This window comes from Podarcis liolepis (genome assembly GCF_965112155.1).
Source record: "Podarcis liolepis genome assembly, chromosome: 3".
Taxonomy (NCBI): Eukaryota; Metazoa; Chordata; class Lepidosauria; order Squamata; family Lacertidae; genus Podarcis; species Podarcis liolepis.
The window spans coordinates 27131674-27151599 of NC_139557.1; the positions used below are offsets into that span (position 1 = coordinate 27131674).

The 19926-nt window shown below is 44.9% G+C and overlaps 1 protein-coding gene across 1 annotated transcript in view; it reads right to left on the bottom strand.

The window, feature by feature from the left end:
- Positions 1-5838: 5838 nt before the first annotated feature.
- The window catches only part of SH3YL1 (SH3 and SYLF domain containing 1), a 28844-nt gene continuing 14756 nt past the window's right edge, over positions 5839-19926 (bottom strand). The window contains exons 6-11 of the mRNA XM_083495710.1: positions 18224-18352; positions 16544-16703; positions 15642-15702; positions 14384-14446; positions 6510-6953; positions 5839-6179 (exon numbers count right to left, since the gene is read on the bottom strand). Coding sequence (XP_083351836.1) covers positions 6757-6953; positions 14384-14446; positions 15642-15702; positions 16544-16703; positions 18224-18352 — 610 coding nt within the window. The 3' untranslated portion in view covers positions 5839-6179; positions 6510-6756. The remainder of the gene's footprint in view (positions 6180-6509; positions 6954-14383; positions 14447-15641; positions 15703-16543; positions 16704-18223; positions 18353-19926) is intronic.

Sequence of the window (19926 nt, forward strand, 5' to 3'; positions counted from 1 at the left end):
AGATGGTTGGATAGTGTTCTCGAAGCTACCAGCATGAGTTTGACCAAACTGCAGAAGGCAGTGGAAGACAGAAGTGCCTGGAGTGCTCTGGTCCATGGGGTCATGAAGAGTTGGACACGACTAAACGACTAAACAACAACAAAATATGAGCGGGCTGTTAGTACGGATCCAACCCAGTGCGCTTATCCTCAGAAACCTCCAGGTAGAGACTGACGCACTAGAACGACACTTTGCTGCACTATCTCCATGACTGGTGAAGCTCTAGCATTAATAAACACAGATTCACCTAAAAATTAAGGACTTCACAGTTAAGGAGAAGGTGTACTCAAGCAGAATGTGCCATCAGTTGGGCGGAGGGAAGGATTGGTGTGAAAGAGATATTCCTCTCAAGGCATGCTGTCATTCCAGCACATGCATGGAAATGGCTACTTCCTGTTTAGCCATCCATGTTACAACAAAGCATACCTATGGTGTTTCATAGATAGCAGCCTGGTTCACACACCACAGTAATCCATACCTCGACTCAGCTGCCATGCTGGCCTAAAAGGAAAGTGGAAGAACAAATTTGTTTGCAACTATTTGGGAGTCAGCGCGGTCCTGGCACTCCATAATTTGGTTTACCATGCAGTTTGAATGAGACCAGATGAACCTCAAAACTGATTATTAACCCCTTAGCATTTATTTTTCTTAATGCAAAAGTGTTCCAAGGCAACAGAATTCTGCAGCAGTGCCACAGAGGGCCAAAAGTGAGCAAATAGCCTGTGATTCTCTAGCCTGGATTGCTCAGTTGGTTAGAGCGTGAGGCTGATAACAAGGTTGCAGGTTTGATCCCCGTATATTCCTGCATTGCAGATGATCCCCTTTCAACTCTACAATTCCATGATGCTATGAATGCCTCTCTTACTCTGTTACAGAGGACTGGTGCTATTTTAAAATCCTGCAGATAAAACAAAGGATGGTTTATCCCTTCAAACACCACACCGCTCACTTAAATATTATCTTCACTGCTGCCGCTGCTTCTGCAGATCAAGGACAATGCCTTTTGGAAAGCAACAACCAGTCATTTATATAACAACACTTGCTGAAAAGAATCCTTGGTCGACAAAAGAAGGCACACACTTGAGAATAAACTTTCCAGATGTCCACATCTTATAGCAAAAATCCGATGTGATGAAATGTATAAGAACTAAAACCCTGAGAGGCACAATCTAGCTAAACGAAGCACATGTTAGCAGGTGCCCAGACCTCTTTGAGAGAGCCTGTGTGGTAGGGCTAGGACTGGGGACAATTATGTTGTCATGAAGCTCCTTTGGTAACCTTGGGCCAGTCATTATCTCTGAACCTGGCCTCCCCTCTCAGGATTTTATGCAGGTGAGGATAAATTTGTGGAAAGAAGCATGTATGCAACCTTGTGGTCCTTGGAGAAGTAGGATATAAATGCAAATGTAATAAATAAAATAAAAATGGAAATCAGTGGGATTAACAGTGCTTCACTTTGGCTAGAGTATGGGACAGAGGAAGGAAGGGGGAATACATGTTTTTTTTGGGGGGAAGGGCAGGGTTGTTATTTTAGCAGGAACTCAGGGGAACTGAGTTCTCTTGCATTTTTTAAAATCAAATAATTTGGGTTTTTGTCTGGGTGTGTGTGTGTGCGTGTGCTGGAACAGATATAGTTACAGGGAACCAGGCAGAGGGCCTTCTCGGTAGTGGCACCCACCCTGTGGAACGCCCTCCCACCAGATGTCAAAGAGAAAAATAACTACCAAACTTTTAGAAGACATCTAAAGGCAGCCCTGTTTAGGGAAGCTTTTAATGTTTAATAGATTATTGTATTTTAGTGTTTTGTTGGAAGCCGCCCAGAGTGGCTGGGGAAACCCAGCCAGATGGGCGGGGTATAAATAATAAATTTTATTATTATTATTATTATTATTATTATTATTATTATTATTATTATATACACCCAGTGCCTGAGCCACCATATATATATATATATAATCAATAAAGTTGTGGCCCTTTCTAATTCATATCATTGTCTGCTTGAGTTTATTAAGCACATCTTACATTTAGCCACTGTCCAGGGAAGTGGGATGGCACTGTGACTGGGCCAGCAATAAATTAACTAACCAACTTCGTGGTGAGTTCCCCCTCCTTTTTCCAGAAGAAAAAAAAGCACTGGGAAAGAGTATGACATATCTGTCATTCAAAACTAAAAACCTTAGGCCTTATCTTAACGCCGTACAGAAGGGCAATAGCTCAGACAGGCTACTGGCACAGACAAAATGGTGACTTCTAACTTGAAAGCTAAAAGTCACCAGATGAACAGAATGCAAACGGTTACTTCAGGGATACAAAATGCTAGGAAATGAAACTTGGGTTATGGAGCTAACATATGCTGGCAAGGATTAGGTGTTCCGAGCATGAGAAATTTAAAAACCAAGCTAAACTTGACAAGGGGGTCAGTTACATGCGGATATCTGATGAGAAAGATCCTGTTACTACTAAAGCAAATGGTAACACCATCCATTGCTTTGGACACACGGAGACACTTTTTTGGACGTTAGTCCAAGGCCTAATGAAGCCAACAAAAAAGCCTTCAGAAAGGTCCCTTAAGGTTAGTGGATCCATGGCATCCTGTTTATAGCCCAAGGCAAACTCTTCTTGTTGTATGTAATACATGGATATTTGATGGCCCAGATTTGAAGTTAATTAAACACACATATACAAAGTAAATGACCCGCAACACTTAAGTAAGTGACCCGCAGAACTTTTGTCAAGCTTTTCTAGGTCTGTTTGTCAGAGCCTGATGGATGACAAGCAACCAATTAAGAGTTAAAAAATGATGGCTTGCATTTTGTAACGCAACGTGGGAGTTTGTTTTAGAAATCAAGTATGAGGGAAATAGATTAGGTGAACCAATGCACAAAGGATGTGCTAAAGAAATCAGTCTACATGTAACACGAGAATTGTGTGTGTGTGTGTATAATGGGACTATATTTCATTCAGGTTTTTTTTTTAAAAAAAAAAAACCCAACCACCACCAATGAAGCACATGCATTTAGTATTTTAAAGGGAGACCATTCTGAAACAAGCATTACAAGAAAAAGTTCTAATTCTGGATGGACTTGCTGACCAAACTTTCAAAACTGCACCACTTGCCATAGCAATGATGACACAAGCATAACTGGCCAAGGAAAAATGATGTATGTTCTTGTACCGCCCCACTTTAAAACACTGCTTTCTATTATTGTATTTTTAATACAGTGGTACCTCGGGCTAAGTACTTAATTCGTTCCGGAGGTCCGTACTTAACCTGAAACTGTTCTTAACCTGAGGTACCACTTTAGCTAATGGGGCCTCCCGCTGCTGCCGCGCCACCGGAGCACGATTTCTGTTCTCATCCTGAAGCAAAGTTCTTAACCTGAAGCACTATTTCTGGGTTAGTGGAGTCTGTAACCTGAAGCATATGTAACCTGAAGCGTATGTAACCCGAGGTACCACTGTAAGTCAATAACTTACCTTCTCTAGAAACCCTAACATTTGCCAAAATATTTGCCCCAAGGCTAGGCTGCAGTTGAAGCCATTTCCAAATCAGAGACTTCACAACACAAACTTTTCATGATTTACTCTCTCATTTCATTGTGTTTGAAGAATATGAAACAAAAGCTACCCAATTTTTACCCTGTTTACGTAGAGGAGCAAGCACTCGGACCCACACATGCAGACAAGCAGAACACATATTTAGGACTTTGATGAGCCTTTCCTTGCCTACGGAACACATGGTCCTCCTGGAGTAGCTATCACTAGTGATTAAATATATACATATACCCTGCAAGTATACAAAAACAAAAAAAAGGTTCACAATCCCCAAAGGAGATGGAGATGGGGCTCCATGACTTTTTTAACAGTTCAGTTGAAAGACCATCAACTTTGGGCTGCTGTTCTTCTCCTTGAAATATTTCAGTCCCTGCCGATCATTTACAATAATTCTTGTACATGAAACAGTGGCTGAATTTGCTTCTCCTCTTCCCTCCCAACTCCCTTTTCTTTTGTGTCATGTCTTTTACATTGTTAAGCTTGAGAGCTGGGACATTTGGAAGATTTTCCTGCAGCCTCTTTTAGTTGAAGAACGAGATAAAAAATGCTTTACAATAAGTAATAATAATGTACAAACTTACTAGTTAATCAAGTTTTTGTTCTACAGGAATGTATAATATCTATGGGCTTCTGGAAATACCCAAATTCCGAATTTTATAGCAATCAACACATCTCGGGTTCTTTGTGTGCTGAATTTCAACTTCCTGGGAGACTTGCATACCATAACCATTTGGGGATAACATTTTGGGTGTCCTGTTATAAGTGAGAGGTATATACAAGGGACTCATTCTTCTGGCAGTCAGGTAGCCAAAGAAAACCACTTGGGTCTAGTTTATTGGGATTTACTCTTAACAAGTTCAGTGCTCCTGTCAGTCAGCAAGTGGGATTCAGTCATATGCATGGAGAAATGAATTTAAAATAAAATTAAAAACCCTCCCCATTTACCCAATGGTAAAATGTGTAAATATATATTATTTATTCATTTAATAAATTTATACATTGCTTGAATGTAAAAAATCTCAAAGCAGTTTACAAAAAGATAAAAACATTATTTGTCTAGTGTTGCAGCTAATGTGGAAACTGCAGGGTGATATTCTGCTGAGCAGCAATATACAGAGCTGAACAACCTGCCCCACAGACACCCATAACATCCGAGCAAATCCTTTCCCAAGGAAAGCTTAAAACTTTGGCTGCCATTCACCTGTGAAAGGAAAAACTGAAACAACGAATGGTAAAGTAAACTACAATCGACAGGCTGATTCTGAATTGCATTATTAAAAGGAATATACAATTCCTTAATGTCCTCCCTCTGAGAATTTCTAAGGAAAAATAAAATATGATAAACACTTGGTTTATACTCAAAATATGCCTGAGTACTACCAGAGGAGGCAAAAAAAGGGGGGTCACACTATATAGAAGATGGGGAGTAAACAAGGCATTTATAGGAGTTAGAATGGGTCAAATAACCAGGGGTAACCAGTTCTACGGATAGGAAAAAAGACCACAAGTTTAATGATGCTTGTCTTTGGTATGTAATGAAAGCTAGACTTCTCCAGTGTGGTGTAGTGGTTAAGAGCGGTAGACTCGTAATCTGGTGAACCGGGTTCGTGTCTCCGCTCTTCCACATGCAGCTGCTGGGTGACCTTGGGCTAGTCACACTTCTCTGAAGTCTCTCAGTTACACTTCCCAGAAGTCTCTCAGTCTCACAGAGTGTTTGTTGTGGGGGAGGAAGGGAAAGGAGAATGTTAGCCGCTTTGAGACTCTTTCGGGTAATGATAAAGTGGGATATCAAATCCAAACTCCTCACATATTTTTCTAGTTACTGGTTAAGGTCCTCTTTGGATGGTATGAAAGAGGAGAAAACCAGGAGGCACAGCAGGACTTCACCACTTTGACTTATGGATCTTCAATTGTGTACTGGGGCTTCCAGTGGAACGTCAAACCTCTGGAATCCAAGGAGCCACCTATGCTCATGAAAGTGAGCAGCCTAAATACTTAGTTTGCCAAGGAACTGCTAACTTCAGGGCTAAGTCATCACACATGACAAAAAACCCTGCCCTCTCTCTCTCTCTCTCTCTCTCTCTTTATTCACCATGACTCTCCTGGAGCAAGTCACAGACAAGGGTGGTGATGGTGAAACAGCCAGAAGACAAATTCAAAACATGGAATGGCTTTGTAAACGTTGTGCACACTGTAAATGCTTGTTGGTTTTAAGAGAATGCCGAAGAATTCCAATTGGCAAGATTTTTATTTAAAGATTTTATTCGACATTATTAATGACAAGTGTTAAATACAAAGCACACAACATTCAATCTAGCATCCCTGATGCAGCTCGTTGCGATTAGGCTCCATGATTTCACCCATTTACAAATAAGTTACAAAAAAATATTAAAACACAATTTTTCTGAAAATATTAAATTAAAAACAAAATCTGTAAAAAATACAGGGCTTGATCCCGCAGAAAGAAGGCACACGCCCGCTCACAAGGAGGAGCTGAATAAGGCTCAACAGAACCAGAGGGTAAGGCAGGACAGTGAAGCACTGAAAGGAATGAGAAGCCCATGTGCACCTCCCTTATCCACAGCCTAGCCCAGGGGTCTGCAACCCGCGGCTCCGGAGCCGCATGTGGCTCTTTTACACCTTTGCCGCGGCTCTGGGGTGGATACTAGCGAGGGGAGGAGGCGCATTGTGCGCCCCGACACTCCCCACTGTGGCGGGCGCTGTACTGGCTGTGACGTCGCATGGGGGCGGTGCGTGCGTTAGTCCCGACGTCACCTTCCCGCCCGCTGTCAGATTGCAGCTCTGGAGATATATTTGTTTTAAATGTCGCAATGGTTTTGCGGCTCCCAGTTTTTTTTCCCTTCGGAAACGGGTCCAAGTGGCTCTTTTTGTCTTAAAGGTTGCAGACCCCTGGCCTAGCCCTTCCAAGGTGCATCAATGGGCAACAGAGATGGCACGCACAATTCTCTCATTCTCTGCAATATCTGCATGTACACCTGGGAGGGGAAGGGCAAGGACAGGTAAACAGGGCTCCCTATGGCATTTCTCTGCTTTGGCCAACACGCAACTGGATCAAGCCAAATATTTGTAAGTATTAATTTTTTGTTGCATATTTAAGAGCTAGTAGTTAAGACAAAAAGGGCAAGGCCGCCTGAATGTGCTTTAATTCATGGTCACATAATTAGCAGGGAAAATGCCAGTCCTGCCTTGCAAACTTCCTTCCCACCAATCAAACTGTGAATCAGTTTTCGTCGTGATCTTGATCCTATCGCCCGCGTTGAAAGTCAAGTCGCCTGGCTGCTGTCCTTCAAACGGATATAGCGCTGTAACAAATGTAGGACTGGTGGCCTTTGAGTTTCCTAAGAAACAGAAGAAGTAGAAGACGACAGTTCAGGACCTGGGTTTCATCTTGAACGATAAATTTCACAGAGTGCTGAAGTCCAGCTTGCCTTGACAACAAGTGAGCTGCCACAAAGTACAACATAAATCACCCCAAACCAAGACCAAATCCTGTTACGAGTTAAACAGGAAGTCAAGCGTTTTCATGCATGATTCTACTCCAAGCCTTCTGGTCCAACTTCATTGTACAAAGGACGGTCTACTCAGCATGTATAATATGTTGAAGATTGGAGCAACTGAGGGGAGGGAGAAAAGGGGAATGTGGCACAGAGTAAGATATGGGGGAAGGTCTACACAGATCTTACTATGTTGTTAGAGGTACACATCCAAGATCTGTTGAGTTTCGTAAAATTCCGATACATATTGCATAAGACACAGATACAGTTTACAGAGATGGAGAGAGATAAAGTGTTCAGAGGCCATGGAATGCGATAGGCAACCAATCCATAACTTGCTATCTGAACAACTACTAAAAGAGGATGGCGGCCCATTTTCTTCAATCCCTTCTTGTATTTGGCTGGCTATTTCTGGGCAAGGGGGACCTTTGGTCTGAACCAACACTATAAGACTCTTCTTGCATTCTCAAGATCTAGCAACATTTGTCTACCAAAATACTTCCTGTGAACAAAATATTCAAGGCACCTCCTATTGGCAGACTCAACATCTAAAAGAGGAAAATGTTGGCGTTGAATGGTTTGGGCAGTTCCTACTTGTGTTGCAGGCAAAAGGTGCTAAACAGTAAAAAAAAACAACCCCAAAAACCCACACTGAAGCACTAGAAAGTTGAAATCTAAAGTCCTGCAGGAACTTAGATCTGAGCTATCTACCAGCTCAAGCATAACCAAAATATTTTTTAATTGGTGTGCAAGTAAGCTGTGAGGTTTTCTTCACAGCTTGCAGGAGAGAAGATATTCAACCCATTTCGCTCATACGAGAGCTTACACACATCTTACCTTACAGTTGAGGAAGCCAGAGTGAAGGCAAAAACTAAATAAAATACTGCAAACTTACAGGGCAAATTAGCCAAAGAATTGTGCACCTTCAGTTCCAAACTAGAGTTGGTAAACCTATAGCTGGTTGTGTGTGGCATCTGTTTATATTTAAGAAATTTACAAAAGCAGCATCTCCCTTTTGAAAATACCCAACAACGATTTGTTTGCCTTTAGAGTATTTTAAGGAAGGTTTGTGGGAAACAAGGCCATGTAGTTGTTACGTAAGTTGTTACATTGCAACTGTATTTCAAAAAGATTTAAAAAATGCTCCATCTACACAAGATGGTGCTACAGTGCTACACTCAAATGACGAAAACGCTATTGAGCCCTGTTCATCTGTTAATAGCAAACTCGTAGACCAAACATTTGATGATAATCTTGTCTTGTGTTTTTGTTATGCTATATCCATGTAGAATGGAGGAAGATGTTTGCTACTGAGAAAGTTCCTGGGAGCTGGGAGGGGGTGGGAAGGCCTTCAACACATCTAGCAAATTTTTATCTTGGGAAACTGGCCAAGGTGCTTGCTCAAGAATGGCTATCCGTTCAACATTAAGCCACTTGTAGCTTAGTTTTGTAGGAGCGGGAAGCCCAGCAGATCAGCTTGTTGTGTTATGTGGCAATCCGAAATGACTGTTGCTCTGTTTGCTGCCTTGGGCACGTTGTGGGAAAATCCGATTTCTGGGCTTGGATCCATACAAAAAAGCCCTGCTGAATGATGCCAAGGTCCAGCACTCTCTTTTCACAGTGGCCAACCAGAGGCAACCACACCAATGTGAGCATTAAAGCTGTTGAGAAGGGGGGGGGGGGACGACGACGACGACCATCATCTGAGTTCACGTTCCTCATGCAGTGGGAGCCAAGGCAGAGAGAGAATTTCCCATGCAACCAGGAACCATGATTGTGCAGGTTCTCAACCATGTCCATTAGACATACAGGGGGCGGAGCTGGGGAAACTGTGTGGTGCGTTTGTGTGCAGGCACACAGGCTTCCTTGCATCCATGTATGTGCAAGTGTGTGAGAAAGGGGTGGGACACAGCTGTACTATCCCACAGGTATTCATGGACACCCCTTCATGAAACAACATAGGGGAGAGTTTTCATATTTTACTTCACTTCCATCAAAGGTGGAGATAGTTACCAGGTTTTTGCAACTACTGCTGAATTCTAAGAGAGCCCTGCACTTACAAAACAGAGAGCTACCCAGAGCTTTAAAGGCCCACTGTTTCCTGAGAAAGACGCGTACACCATCATTTGCTTGCCCGTTGCGGGTAGCGCTGTGGTCTAAACCACAGAGTCTAGGGCTTGCTGATCGGAAGGTCAGCGGTTCGAATCCCCGTGACGGGGTGAGCTCCCGTTGTTCAGTCCCAGCTCCTGCCCACCTAACAGTTTGAAAGCACCTCAAAATGCAAGTAGATAAATAGGTACCACTCCAGTGGGAAGGTAAACGGCGTTTCTGTGCGCTGCTTTGGTTTTGCCAGAAGTGGCTTAGTCATGCTGGCCACATGACCTGGAAGCTGTCTGTGGACAAACGCCAGCTCCCTCGACCTATAGAGCGAGATGAGCGCCGCAACCCCAGAGTCGTCTGCGACTGGACCTAACGGTCAGGGGTACCTTTACCCTTACACTCTTGTAGATTACTCTTTTAATGCAGCTCTGCAGTAGGGCAAGATTGCACATGACTTACGGAGAAGCATTGCAGAGAAGGGGTACGGTTGCGAAAGAAGCAAAATTCGCACTAACTAGTTTGGGGGTAAAGGCATCTATTATTAAGGGAGAGGCTCAAAGCACCAACATTGCCAATTACCCATTCCGCAGTTTCTATTAAGGAGACATGCCTAAATTTTTGTGGCTTGCTCTGCACAATGGGTTGGCTCAGTCTAACACATCTTCATGCATTTATTTACTAAGAAATGATTGTGAGAGTCAAGAACTAGAAGTGAGAGGTGCCCTTTCTCTATCCATTATTACTCATCCAGCTTTGGTAAGAACACTTTGCCTCTGTTTCAAGCAATGCAACATTATTTAGGGAAAACGGTGTTCTGAGGCTCCTATGCATGCCACAGACATTTTCCTGCGCCACACTACAACAAATGCTGATATAGCCTGCTTACGTTGAGAAGTGACCTATAGTAAACCCAAAACATAAGCTTTGTCAAAGACCACATTTCTCTCCCTTTACCCTCTTATGAAACAGATGTTCGGAGAGAGGTTTAAACGGCCAGCAACGGTGACCTGGCAACTCCATGGCTATTAATCCAATTCATATACAAAAGTATCATTTTTTTATTGCTGTCTGTACTGGGAAAGTCTTACAGCGTCTGCCATAACCGATCTGTCATAATCTCTAATCACGCTTCCCCCTCCGTCAGAGGGCTGGGGGGAAGGTTGTAGGGGTGGTAATATAATGCTCAGATCATCTCCCACAGGATATTCGCTCCACAATAATAGCCTGCAACAAGGGGCTATTAGACCAACTCTCCCAGATTGCAAAAGTTTGCTTATGGGCAGTTAATTATCCACCACTCTGTTAGATACCAAGGTATAGAATCAAGTTTTGAAACTAAAATTAGGATTGGGGCGGCAGCGGACTGCTTGCGTGCACCTAGAAGCAAGCAGTCCGCTGCCGCCGCAAGCCTCGCGCACCCGGTGGGACCTCCTGCCGGGTGCGCCAGGCTTGGGGCGGCAGCGGACTGCTTGCGCGCACCTAGAAGCAAGCAGTCCGCTGCCGCCGCAAGCCTCGCGCACCCGGTGGGACCTCCTGCCGGGTGCGCCAGGCTTAGGGCGGCAGCGGACTGCTAGCTTCTAGGTGCGCGCAAGCAGTCCGCTGCCGCCCCAAGCCTTGCTCACCCGGTGGGACCTCCTGCCGGGTGCGCCAGGCTTGGGGCGGCAGCGGACTGCTTGCGCGCACCTAGAAGCTAGCAGTCCGCTGCCGCCCCAAGCCTCGCGCACCCGGCGGGACCTCCTGCCGGGTGCGCCAGGCTTGGGGCGGCAGCGGACTGCTTGCGCGCACCTAGAAGCTTGGGGCGCGCTGAGCTCAGCACGCCCCAAGCTCCTGGTATAGCGCAGCGATCCGCTAGCCCTGGGAGAGCCGCGCGGCTCTCCCAGGGCTAGCGGACTGCTTGCCGGCACGCAGAAGCTTGGGGCGCGCTGACCTCAGCTTGCCCCAAGCTTCTGGATTAGCGCAGGAGTCCGCTAGCCCTGGGAGAGGCGCCCGGCTCTCCCACGCTAGCGGAGACCTTGCCTGCACGCAGAAGCTTGGGGCGCGCTGAGCTCCGCACGCCCCAAGCTCCTGGTGTAGCGCAGCGCACCTGGGGGGGAAATAAATTTTTTTTCCTTTATTTCCCCCCCAAAAATCTAGGTGCGTCTTATGGGCCGGTGCGTCTTATGGGGCGAAAAATACGGTAAATACAACTGGATTTTGTATAGATTGATTCTTCTTACAAGTTCTTTCCAAAAAGCAAAATGAATTATATGCCTTTGTTCCTTGCCTCAAGCCTGGGGTGCTATTGGATGGAGAAGGCTTAACTTTTTTTTATTAAAAAAATCAGCCTTTAATTACTGCCAAAAAACCTCCATTGTACACTAAATATCATTTGTTTCCTCTGTGAAAATGGCATAGTTGCCATGTTAAGGATACTAAAAAGGTAGACGCTCTTAGTGGCTGCCTATTACTCAAGTTAGTTTTTAACAAAATGGCATTGACCCAAAACACACATAAAACAAAGACCTCAATTTTCTAGTCCTAGCATGCACTGACCTCAATCTTTATGTGCCTTTGTAATCAGCTGGCTCAGCAGCAGGAGATGGAGGTCCCCCCCCCCTACAATCAGAATTCCACATAGTATTCTCTCTCTCTCTCTATTTTTGCTTGTTTCATGACAGTATAAGCCAAAAAAAGAAGTTCGATTTAAAATGATGGCACAAAAGTGCCAGAAATAATATTATAATAGCAGAGCAATTTCAGAAATAGGAATTGTTTCCTGGGATTTCCTGTTTAATGATGAGCATTAAGACAGTTTATAACAACAGAGGGAGGTAAGCTGCTAGATGGATGTTTATTTTAGATGGAAGTAAGCTACAAGCGTGACTAGAGAAAGAGAACCACAAAAATAGGACTATGCTGCCTTAAACCTTTTAAAAGGGAGAGAGAATTCACTCTAATGTTTCCAAAGTCTCATACGTCACCATGGCTTACGAATTTACAGAAACACATTATTCTCTTGCTTAAAGATCTGTTCATACAAATATCCATTAGTTAACCCTGATCTCATTTGCTGCTTTTTACAGTTTATAATCTGCTAAAGGTTTCTCTGTAGAGACCATTACACACTGCAGCTCAGCCTAGGCTCTTGCTGCCATTGCAGACATCTCCCTTCCCTGCTTAAAAAGAAAAAATACTTCAAGTCTTGCTTTAGTCTTGAGTTAACAACAACCAGCCATTACACATGCAAACGGTTTACATGCATGCTCATTATTATTTCTGTTACCAAAGAAATAGTCAAATATTCATTTCACTACTAAGTGGTGCTATCTCACCATCTACAATAATCTTTTCTGAAGTCTCTTGAGAAAACAATCAATGGTTTCAATTTTCTCCCGAGATATGCCATGCTATGTGCAGCAAGGCATTGCAATGCAGTCTTATCCATGTTTACTCATAAGTAGGCCCCATGGTGTTCAGTGGTTCTTAATTCCTAGTATACATGCACGTATGACTGCAGCCCAAATAGCAAATTCCATGCTAGGGACTATTAGGAAAGTAACTGAAAAGCTGATGTCGTATACAAATCCATGGTGCAATCACCTTCGGAATACAGTTCTGCTTGCCTCAATTCAAAAAGGTTATAGACTGTTAAGAAAGTTTCAGGAATGGCAACAAAAAATTAAAAAAGAAAGGGGGTGGAGCAACTCCGGTACGAGGAAAGATTGCAGCATTTGGCTTTTTTAAAAAATAAGTCAAGTAAGAGGAGACATGATAGAAATTTATAAAAAATTATGCACGGCGTGAAGAAAGCAAAAAGGAGAAAAGTTTTCTCTTGATCTTTCATAGCACTGGAACTCATGAACAGCAACAAAGCTGAAAGTTGAAAGATTAAAGGACAGTTTTAAAAGTACTTTTTTTGCGCAGTGTGCAGTCAAACTATGGAACTCGGTCCCATGGGAGGCAGTGATGGGCGCCATTTTGGATGGCTTAAAAAGAGGATCAGTAAAAGGCTATCAATGGCTACTAGCCACAATAGTTAAGTTGTGCCTTCACTGCTAAGAGGCGGTATGTCTCTGAATACCAGTCGCTGGGAATTGCAGGTGGGCAGAGTGCTAGTGCCCTGCTTGTGGTCATCCCATGGGCATCTGGTGTGAGAATAGGATGAGCCATTGGCTTGCTTCAGCAGACTCTTCTTGTTCTTCTGTTTTAGGACAAACTACCACATTACCATGGGGACGTGGGTGGCGCTGTGGGTTAAACCAGAGCCTACGGCTTGCCGATCAGAAGGTCGGCAGTTCGAATTCCTGCGACGGGTTGAGCTCCCGTTGCTCGGTCCCTCCTCCTGCCAACCTAGCAGTTTGAAAGCACATCAAAGTGCAAGTAGATAAATAGGTACCACTCCGGTGGGAAGGTAAATGGCATTTCTGTGCGCTGCTCTGGTTTGCCAGAAGCGGCTTAGTCATGCTGGCCACATGACCCAGAAGCTGTATGCCGGCTCCCTCGGCCAATAAAGCGAGATGAGCACCGCAACCCCAGAGTTGGTCACGACTGGACCTAATGGTCAGGGGTCCCTTTACCTTTACCACATTACCATTGCAGGGTAGGAGCCTGTTCCATGTGGTGAAGTCCTGTTTTGCCTCAGAATGTATAGACATTCGGGAACTAGCCATGCACATGCACACACAGCCATTCCTCACTCAGATCTGCAAAAGTGGAGATAATCTCCCTTGGAGCATTGACACTAATGGGATAATGTTCAAGTGTCTTCCTAACAAGTACTAGCAAGAACCACGATTGCTTAACTTGGTGTAGCTTGATCGGTGAGCTAACAAAACCCAGTGCAATGAATTTATCTTTTTTTGGATGCAGGACCTTTCAACAACAAGAAGTGAACACAACATTACATTAGCCTGTTTCTTGGAGCTGGCCTACAAAAGTTAAGTCTTGTAAGCTTTATTCAAGCCATGTTAGGTACACTGTAAATTCTCCCTAAACATCGGAACCAAAATCGGAACCAAAATAAGGAGAGATGGAAACTCGTGCATACTTTCAAGGAGGAGACATACTTTCAAGGAGTAGTGGCCCAATTTGGATTGTTAAGGATCAAGATTCAGTCTCATCAAGAGATTTTGTGAATTCTCAAATGCTACTTTGACATTGATGATGAATGATATTACAACAATATCAACACTCACCCACTGCGGCAGAATAGCTGGGAAGTTCAGGGTAAAGTCTGGTTGGTGTCGGTGTTCTTACAGCTGCAGAGGAATTCAGAATGTATTTTATTAGTTTAATATGGCCATTTACAGTGGTGCCCCGCAAAACGAATGCCTCGCAAGACGAAAAACTCGCTAGACGAAAGGGTTTTCTCTTTTTGCGTTGCTTCGCTAGACGAATTTCCCTATGGGCTTGCTTCGCAAGACGAAAACGTCTTGCGCTTTTTTTTAAAGCCGCTTGAAGAGGCGCAGTTGCGACGGACTGTGCTTCGCAAGACGAAAAACATCGCAAGACGAAAAGACTCGCGGAACGAATTCTTTTCGTCTTGCAAGGCACCACTGTAATATCTTCTTTAACAATCTCAGTTTGATTATCATGAAGCTATAGTTGCTTTTTCCAGAAATGACAGTCATAATTAAGCAGACCAAGAGAGAACAAATAATGACCAAAAAATCATAATAATAGTGAAAACAACACCGTATTTTTCCGTGTATAACACACACCCGTGTATAAGACGACCCCAATTTTTGGGGACCCCAAATTAAGGAAATGGGGGGAGATTGCCCAGAGTTGTCTGCCCGCTCGCCAATTGACCGCAAAATTGCAGCAGCCAATCACTACCACGCCTTGATGCAGTCAGAAATCATCCGCACAATTGCCGTTGCAGCAGCAAATTAGCACCACGCTTTGCCAATGCCAACAATCACCCGACCAATCACCACTGAATCTCCTGCTCGTGGCTGTCAACAATCACACGTCTCACCTCTGCACTATCCATGTATAAGATGACCCCCAATTTTTAACATTTTTCTACAATATAAAAAAGCTTGTCTCATACATGGAAAAATATGGTACCTCTGAGAAGACCTGCATAAGATCAGGGTTGAAGTGCCAGTGTTCAGCAGCGTGGCCCTTTCCCCTATGTATATCCCTTTATATACAGCTATGCCTCCCCAACCCTCCCCTCCTTGAAGTAAACAAGGAATGCACCATGGACAGAAGAGCTCTTTAGGTACAGGTGGCAGGTGATGCAACAATGAGACAACCCAAGAACAAGGCAAAATCCTACCTATACAAGACTTATCCACATACACAGAATCACACACACATCTCATGCTGGCAGTCAAGAAACTTACCAATTTATGGAGGAAAAACAGATCCCAGGGCACATAAAATCAGAATGTTTCGGGGGGGGGGGGTTACTGCAAAAAGATAAAGCTGATAGTTATACAATACCTTCCGGTGTGGTTTGCGCCGGAGTCCTGCGTGATTGTCGCTTCGACGGTTGCTCGTTAACCTGGCAGGGGAGGGGGAAGAGAGATGTCAATATTTTTTACCTTCTGTTACAAGTGCAAGAAACTCAAAGGTTGTGAGACTATTTCTTTTTTAAAAAACACACCTTCCATGTTGACTGAAGCACTCATATGCCGAACCATTCGGCTCAAAGCAGTGCCGTAATTGTTGTGCGTTGCTCTTCAAATGCCCACACCTGGCTGGAAAAGTGGTCCTGATCTGTGCAATTGCCCCTCGCATGTGAAGAAACCACCAGCTTGCATGTGGCTGGGATGCCATAGCGAGAATTGTCTCCATTGCCCCCCCCGCCACACTTTTTGCCTTTAGCCCTCCCCCCATGCCCCCCACTATTGCAAGGGCAAGGGTTCTTCCCCACTATATTGCAAGGGCAAGGGCGCCTTGTTCTTGGCTCTTCAGAAATACAGTGGTACCTTGGGTTACAAACGCTTCATGTTACAGACTCCACTAACCCAGAAATAGTACCTCGGATTAAGAACTTTGCTTCAGGATGAGAACAGAAATCGCGCGGCGGCAGCGGGAGGCCCCATTAGCTAAAGTGGTGCTTCAGGTTAAGAACAGTTTCAGGTTAAGAACAGACCTCCAGAACGAATTACTGTATTTTTCGCTCTACAACACACACCCGACCATAACACGCATGTAGTTTTTAGAGGAGGAAAATCCGTAGGCATGCCACCCATAGGCATTCCCTCCATAACACGCAGAGACATTTCCCCTTACTTTCTAGGAGGAAAAAAGTGAGTGTTATGGTGCAAAAAATACGGTAAGTTCTTATCCCGAGGTACCACTGTAGAGCCAAGCAGATTTCGCATGAGCCTGCCCCACACCTTCTTGGGTTCCCTTGTTACTGCCGTCCAGCTTCTCCCCTCCTGAGTTTCATACTGCAGAGTGAAAGACTCAAGGATGTCATAGAGGTCCTGCGCCAGAGGAGGAGGAGGGATGTCACCGTACAAAATGGCACTAGCACGGATGTCCCGACCGTAGAACCTGGGGAAAGATGTGTTTCATGTTTAGCCTGCTAGGCGGAGAAGAGGGATTTCATGCAGTACCCTCACCAGGGGTAGGCAACCGTCTTGAAGTTGAGGACTACCTACTAGCAGTAAAGGTAAAGGGACCCCTGACCATTAGGTCCGGTTGTGACCGACTCTGGGATTGCGGTGCTCATCTCGCTTTATTGGCCGAGGGAGCCGGCGTACAGCTTCCGGGTCATGTGGCCAGCATGACTAAGCCGCTTCTGGTGAACCAGAGCAGGCCACAGAAATGCCGTTTACCTTCCCGCCGGAGTGGTACCTATTTATCTACTTGCACTCTGAGGTGCTTTCGAACTGCTAGGTTGGCAGGAGCAGGGACTGAGCAATGGGAGCTCACCCCGTCGCGGGGATTCGAACCGCCGCAAGTCCTAGACTCTGTGGTTTAACCCACAGTGCCACCCACGTCCCCTACGTAGGTGAGGCCAAAGCCAAAAGTGGGTGGGGCATTCATTTCCCACCCCTCCACCCATTAATTCTCTTTTTCACAGACGCAGAACCACCCCACCCACCCTTCTACACACAAGCACATCTACTACACCCATCTATTATTATTAATTATTATTATTATCATTATCATTATTAATTCAATTTATATAACGCTCTTTTATCAGAAGAACCGAGGGCACTGCACAACATTTAAAACACATTACAGAAAATCAGTGATAAAAACCTAATAGAAACACAGTAAGAAACATACTGACAGACAGCCTAATAATAAAACAGTTATCATAATAACAGTCCACCCCCCCACACACACTTTCACAGGCCGTAGATGATTATAATAGGCCTGGGTAAAGACGAATGTTTTTGGCTGGCGACTAAAGACATGTAGTGATGGCGCCAGGCGAGCCTCTCTGGGGAGAGCATTCCACAATCGGGGAGCCACCACAGAAAAGGCCCATTCTCTATGTCTCTCTTCCTGGCCCACATATGCATGCAGAAATGTGTGTCTGCCTCTTCAGCTGTAGGAATAGTAGTAAGGAGCAGGAGATGCCCTGAACTAGAAAGCCATAGGCTGCTATCTCTATGCTCAGTTTTTATCTCTATGCTCTGAAGGCAATGTGTGCTTGATTCTCTTGCTTGCCAGACTGAGTGTGAAACATCCTTGCCTGAAATCCTGGAGGAAGATGGGGCCTTCCTATGTTCTACAAGGTGTTCTATGTTCTTTCTTCATTTACAGCATGCCTGTTATTCCAAAGAGCTTACGGGAGAGTCCACAGTTCCTCCTCCCTCTATTTTATCCTCACAAAGACCTTGTGTGGTAGGTTAGAGAGAGATCATGACCTGCCCAAGGTTAGGGCGAGCTCCCTGGACGGGTGGGAATTTGAACATGGGTCTGCCCTGTCTCAATCAGACACTCTAGCCACTACAACTCCAATTATATTATTTCATAAATGTATACCCTGCCCTGTCACAGTGTTCTGACAACAGGAGCTAAATTTTGAGAAGAATGATCTCAACTGCCCAGCTACTTACTTGCCGTTCGTCTCCTTCCTTTCAATTAAGCAGCTTCCTTCTAAAGACACCCCGGCAAACAGCCCTCGAGATTTGCAGTACGTATAGACAGCGGCAGAGCTTCTCAAGGCAACGTCACCTTCGAGATTTCTAAGTGGGAGGAAAAAGCAGAGGGTGGGATCCAGCTCAGGAGTCTCATCAGCGGAAGCCCTGTGCGAGGACTTGCGCTTGTGCAATGGGGCTTCCCCTTCTCTTCGGAGTGGGGGTGGGGCAGGAGAATCCCCGAGGGGTCCTCGCCACGGGATCACATTCACCCGGTGCTATACCAGCTGCACTGGCTCCCGGTGGAGTACAGGATCAGGTTTAAGGTACTGGTTTTAACCTTTAAAGTCCTATACGGCCTAGGATCCTTGTACCTACGGGACTGCCTCTCCTGGTATGTCCCACGGAAGACCTTACAGTCTTCAAACAAAAGCATCTTGGAGGTCCCGGGCCACAGAGAGGTTAGGCTGGCCTCAACCAGAGCCAGGGCTTTTTCGGATGTGGCCCCGATCTGGTGGAACGCTCTGTCACAAGAGACTAGGGCCCTGCGGGACTTGACATCTTTCCGCAGGGCCTGCAAGACAGAGCTGTTCCACCAGGCCTTTGGCCAAGGCACAGTCTGACCCCCTCCTTTGGTGATCCTCGTAGAACTCTGGCTCAGTGGTTGCCATTTGATTTTGAATTGATTTTAGAATGCTGTGTTTCTTTTATTGTTGTTAGCTGCTCTGAGCCCAGCTCTGGCTGGGGAGGGCAGGATATAAATAAATAAATAAATTATTATTATTATTATTATTATTATTATTATTATTATTATTATTAGGGCGGAGCTGGAAGGGAGAGAGAGGCAACTGTTCTGTCTGCCAAGCTGAAATGATTGCTCCAATGGAACAATTGCCTTAGTGCAACATAGAATTCCTCCTATAACCACAGAATCATAGACTTGGGAGAGTTGGAAGGGACCACGTGGGTAATCCAGTCCAACTCCCTGCAATGCAGGAATCTTTTTGCCCAACATAGGGCTTGAACTGAGACTGAGAGTCTCATCCTCTATCTGAGCTATCTCATCTCATGATCTGTTCTCAGCTTGGGATACGTTTCCACATTTCACCACTACTTGAGTTCGTGTGTGTGTGTGTGTGTGTGTGTGTGTTTGCATTTCCACATTTTCCCTCTTTTGAATAAGGCTGGCAGAACTGCCAGTGGTGCCCCACTCCTTGGTGGTAATAGTAAGTCAACTACTCTATATAAGAATAAACCACATAGTGCTATTAAGAATCTTTAGGGATTCTGCAAAACAGTGCAATCCCCATGAAACAACTCTTGCTAAACAGAGTGCGCGTCCCCTCTCTTTGCTTAGGAGCCAGGGAAGAAAGACCTGAAGGATCTCCAGCTGTTTTGGGACTACAACTCCCATCATCCCTAAACTAGCAGGCCCAGTGGTCAGGGATGATGGGAATTGTAGTCCCCAAAACAGCCGGAGACCCAGGTTTGGGAAACTCCACCCTAGAGAAAGCGTGCCCATGTATCCCTTTGAATTCTCTTTTTTTGGAACTAAAGGGAGAGAAAGGAAGTGGAAATCAGAGACATGAGTCACATAAGTGGGTGGAAAGCAACAATCTACAGGATCTGGCCCAAAGGCTTCCTTGCACAGCACCCATTATTGTCAGGAGCGCTTAGTGCTG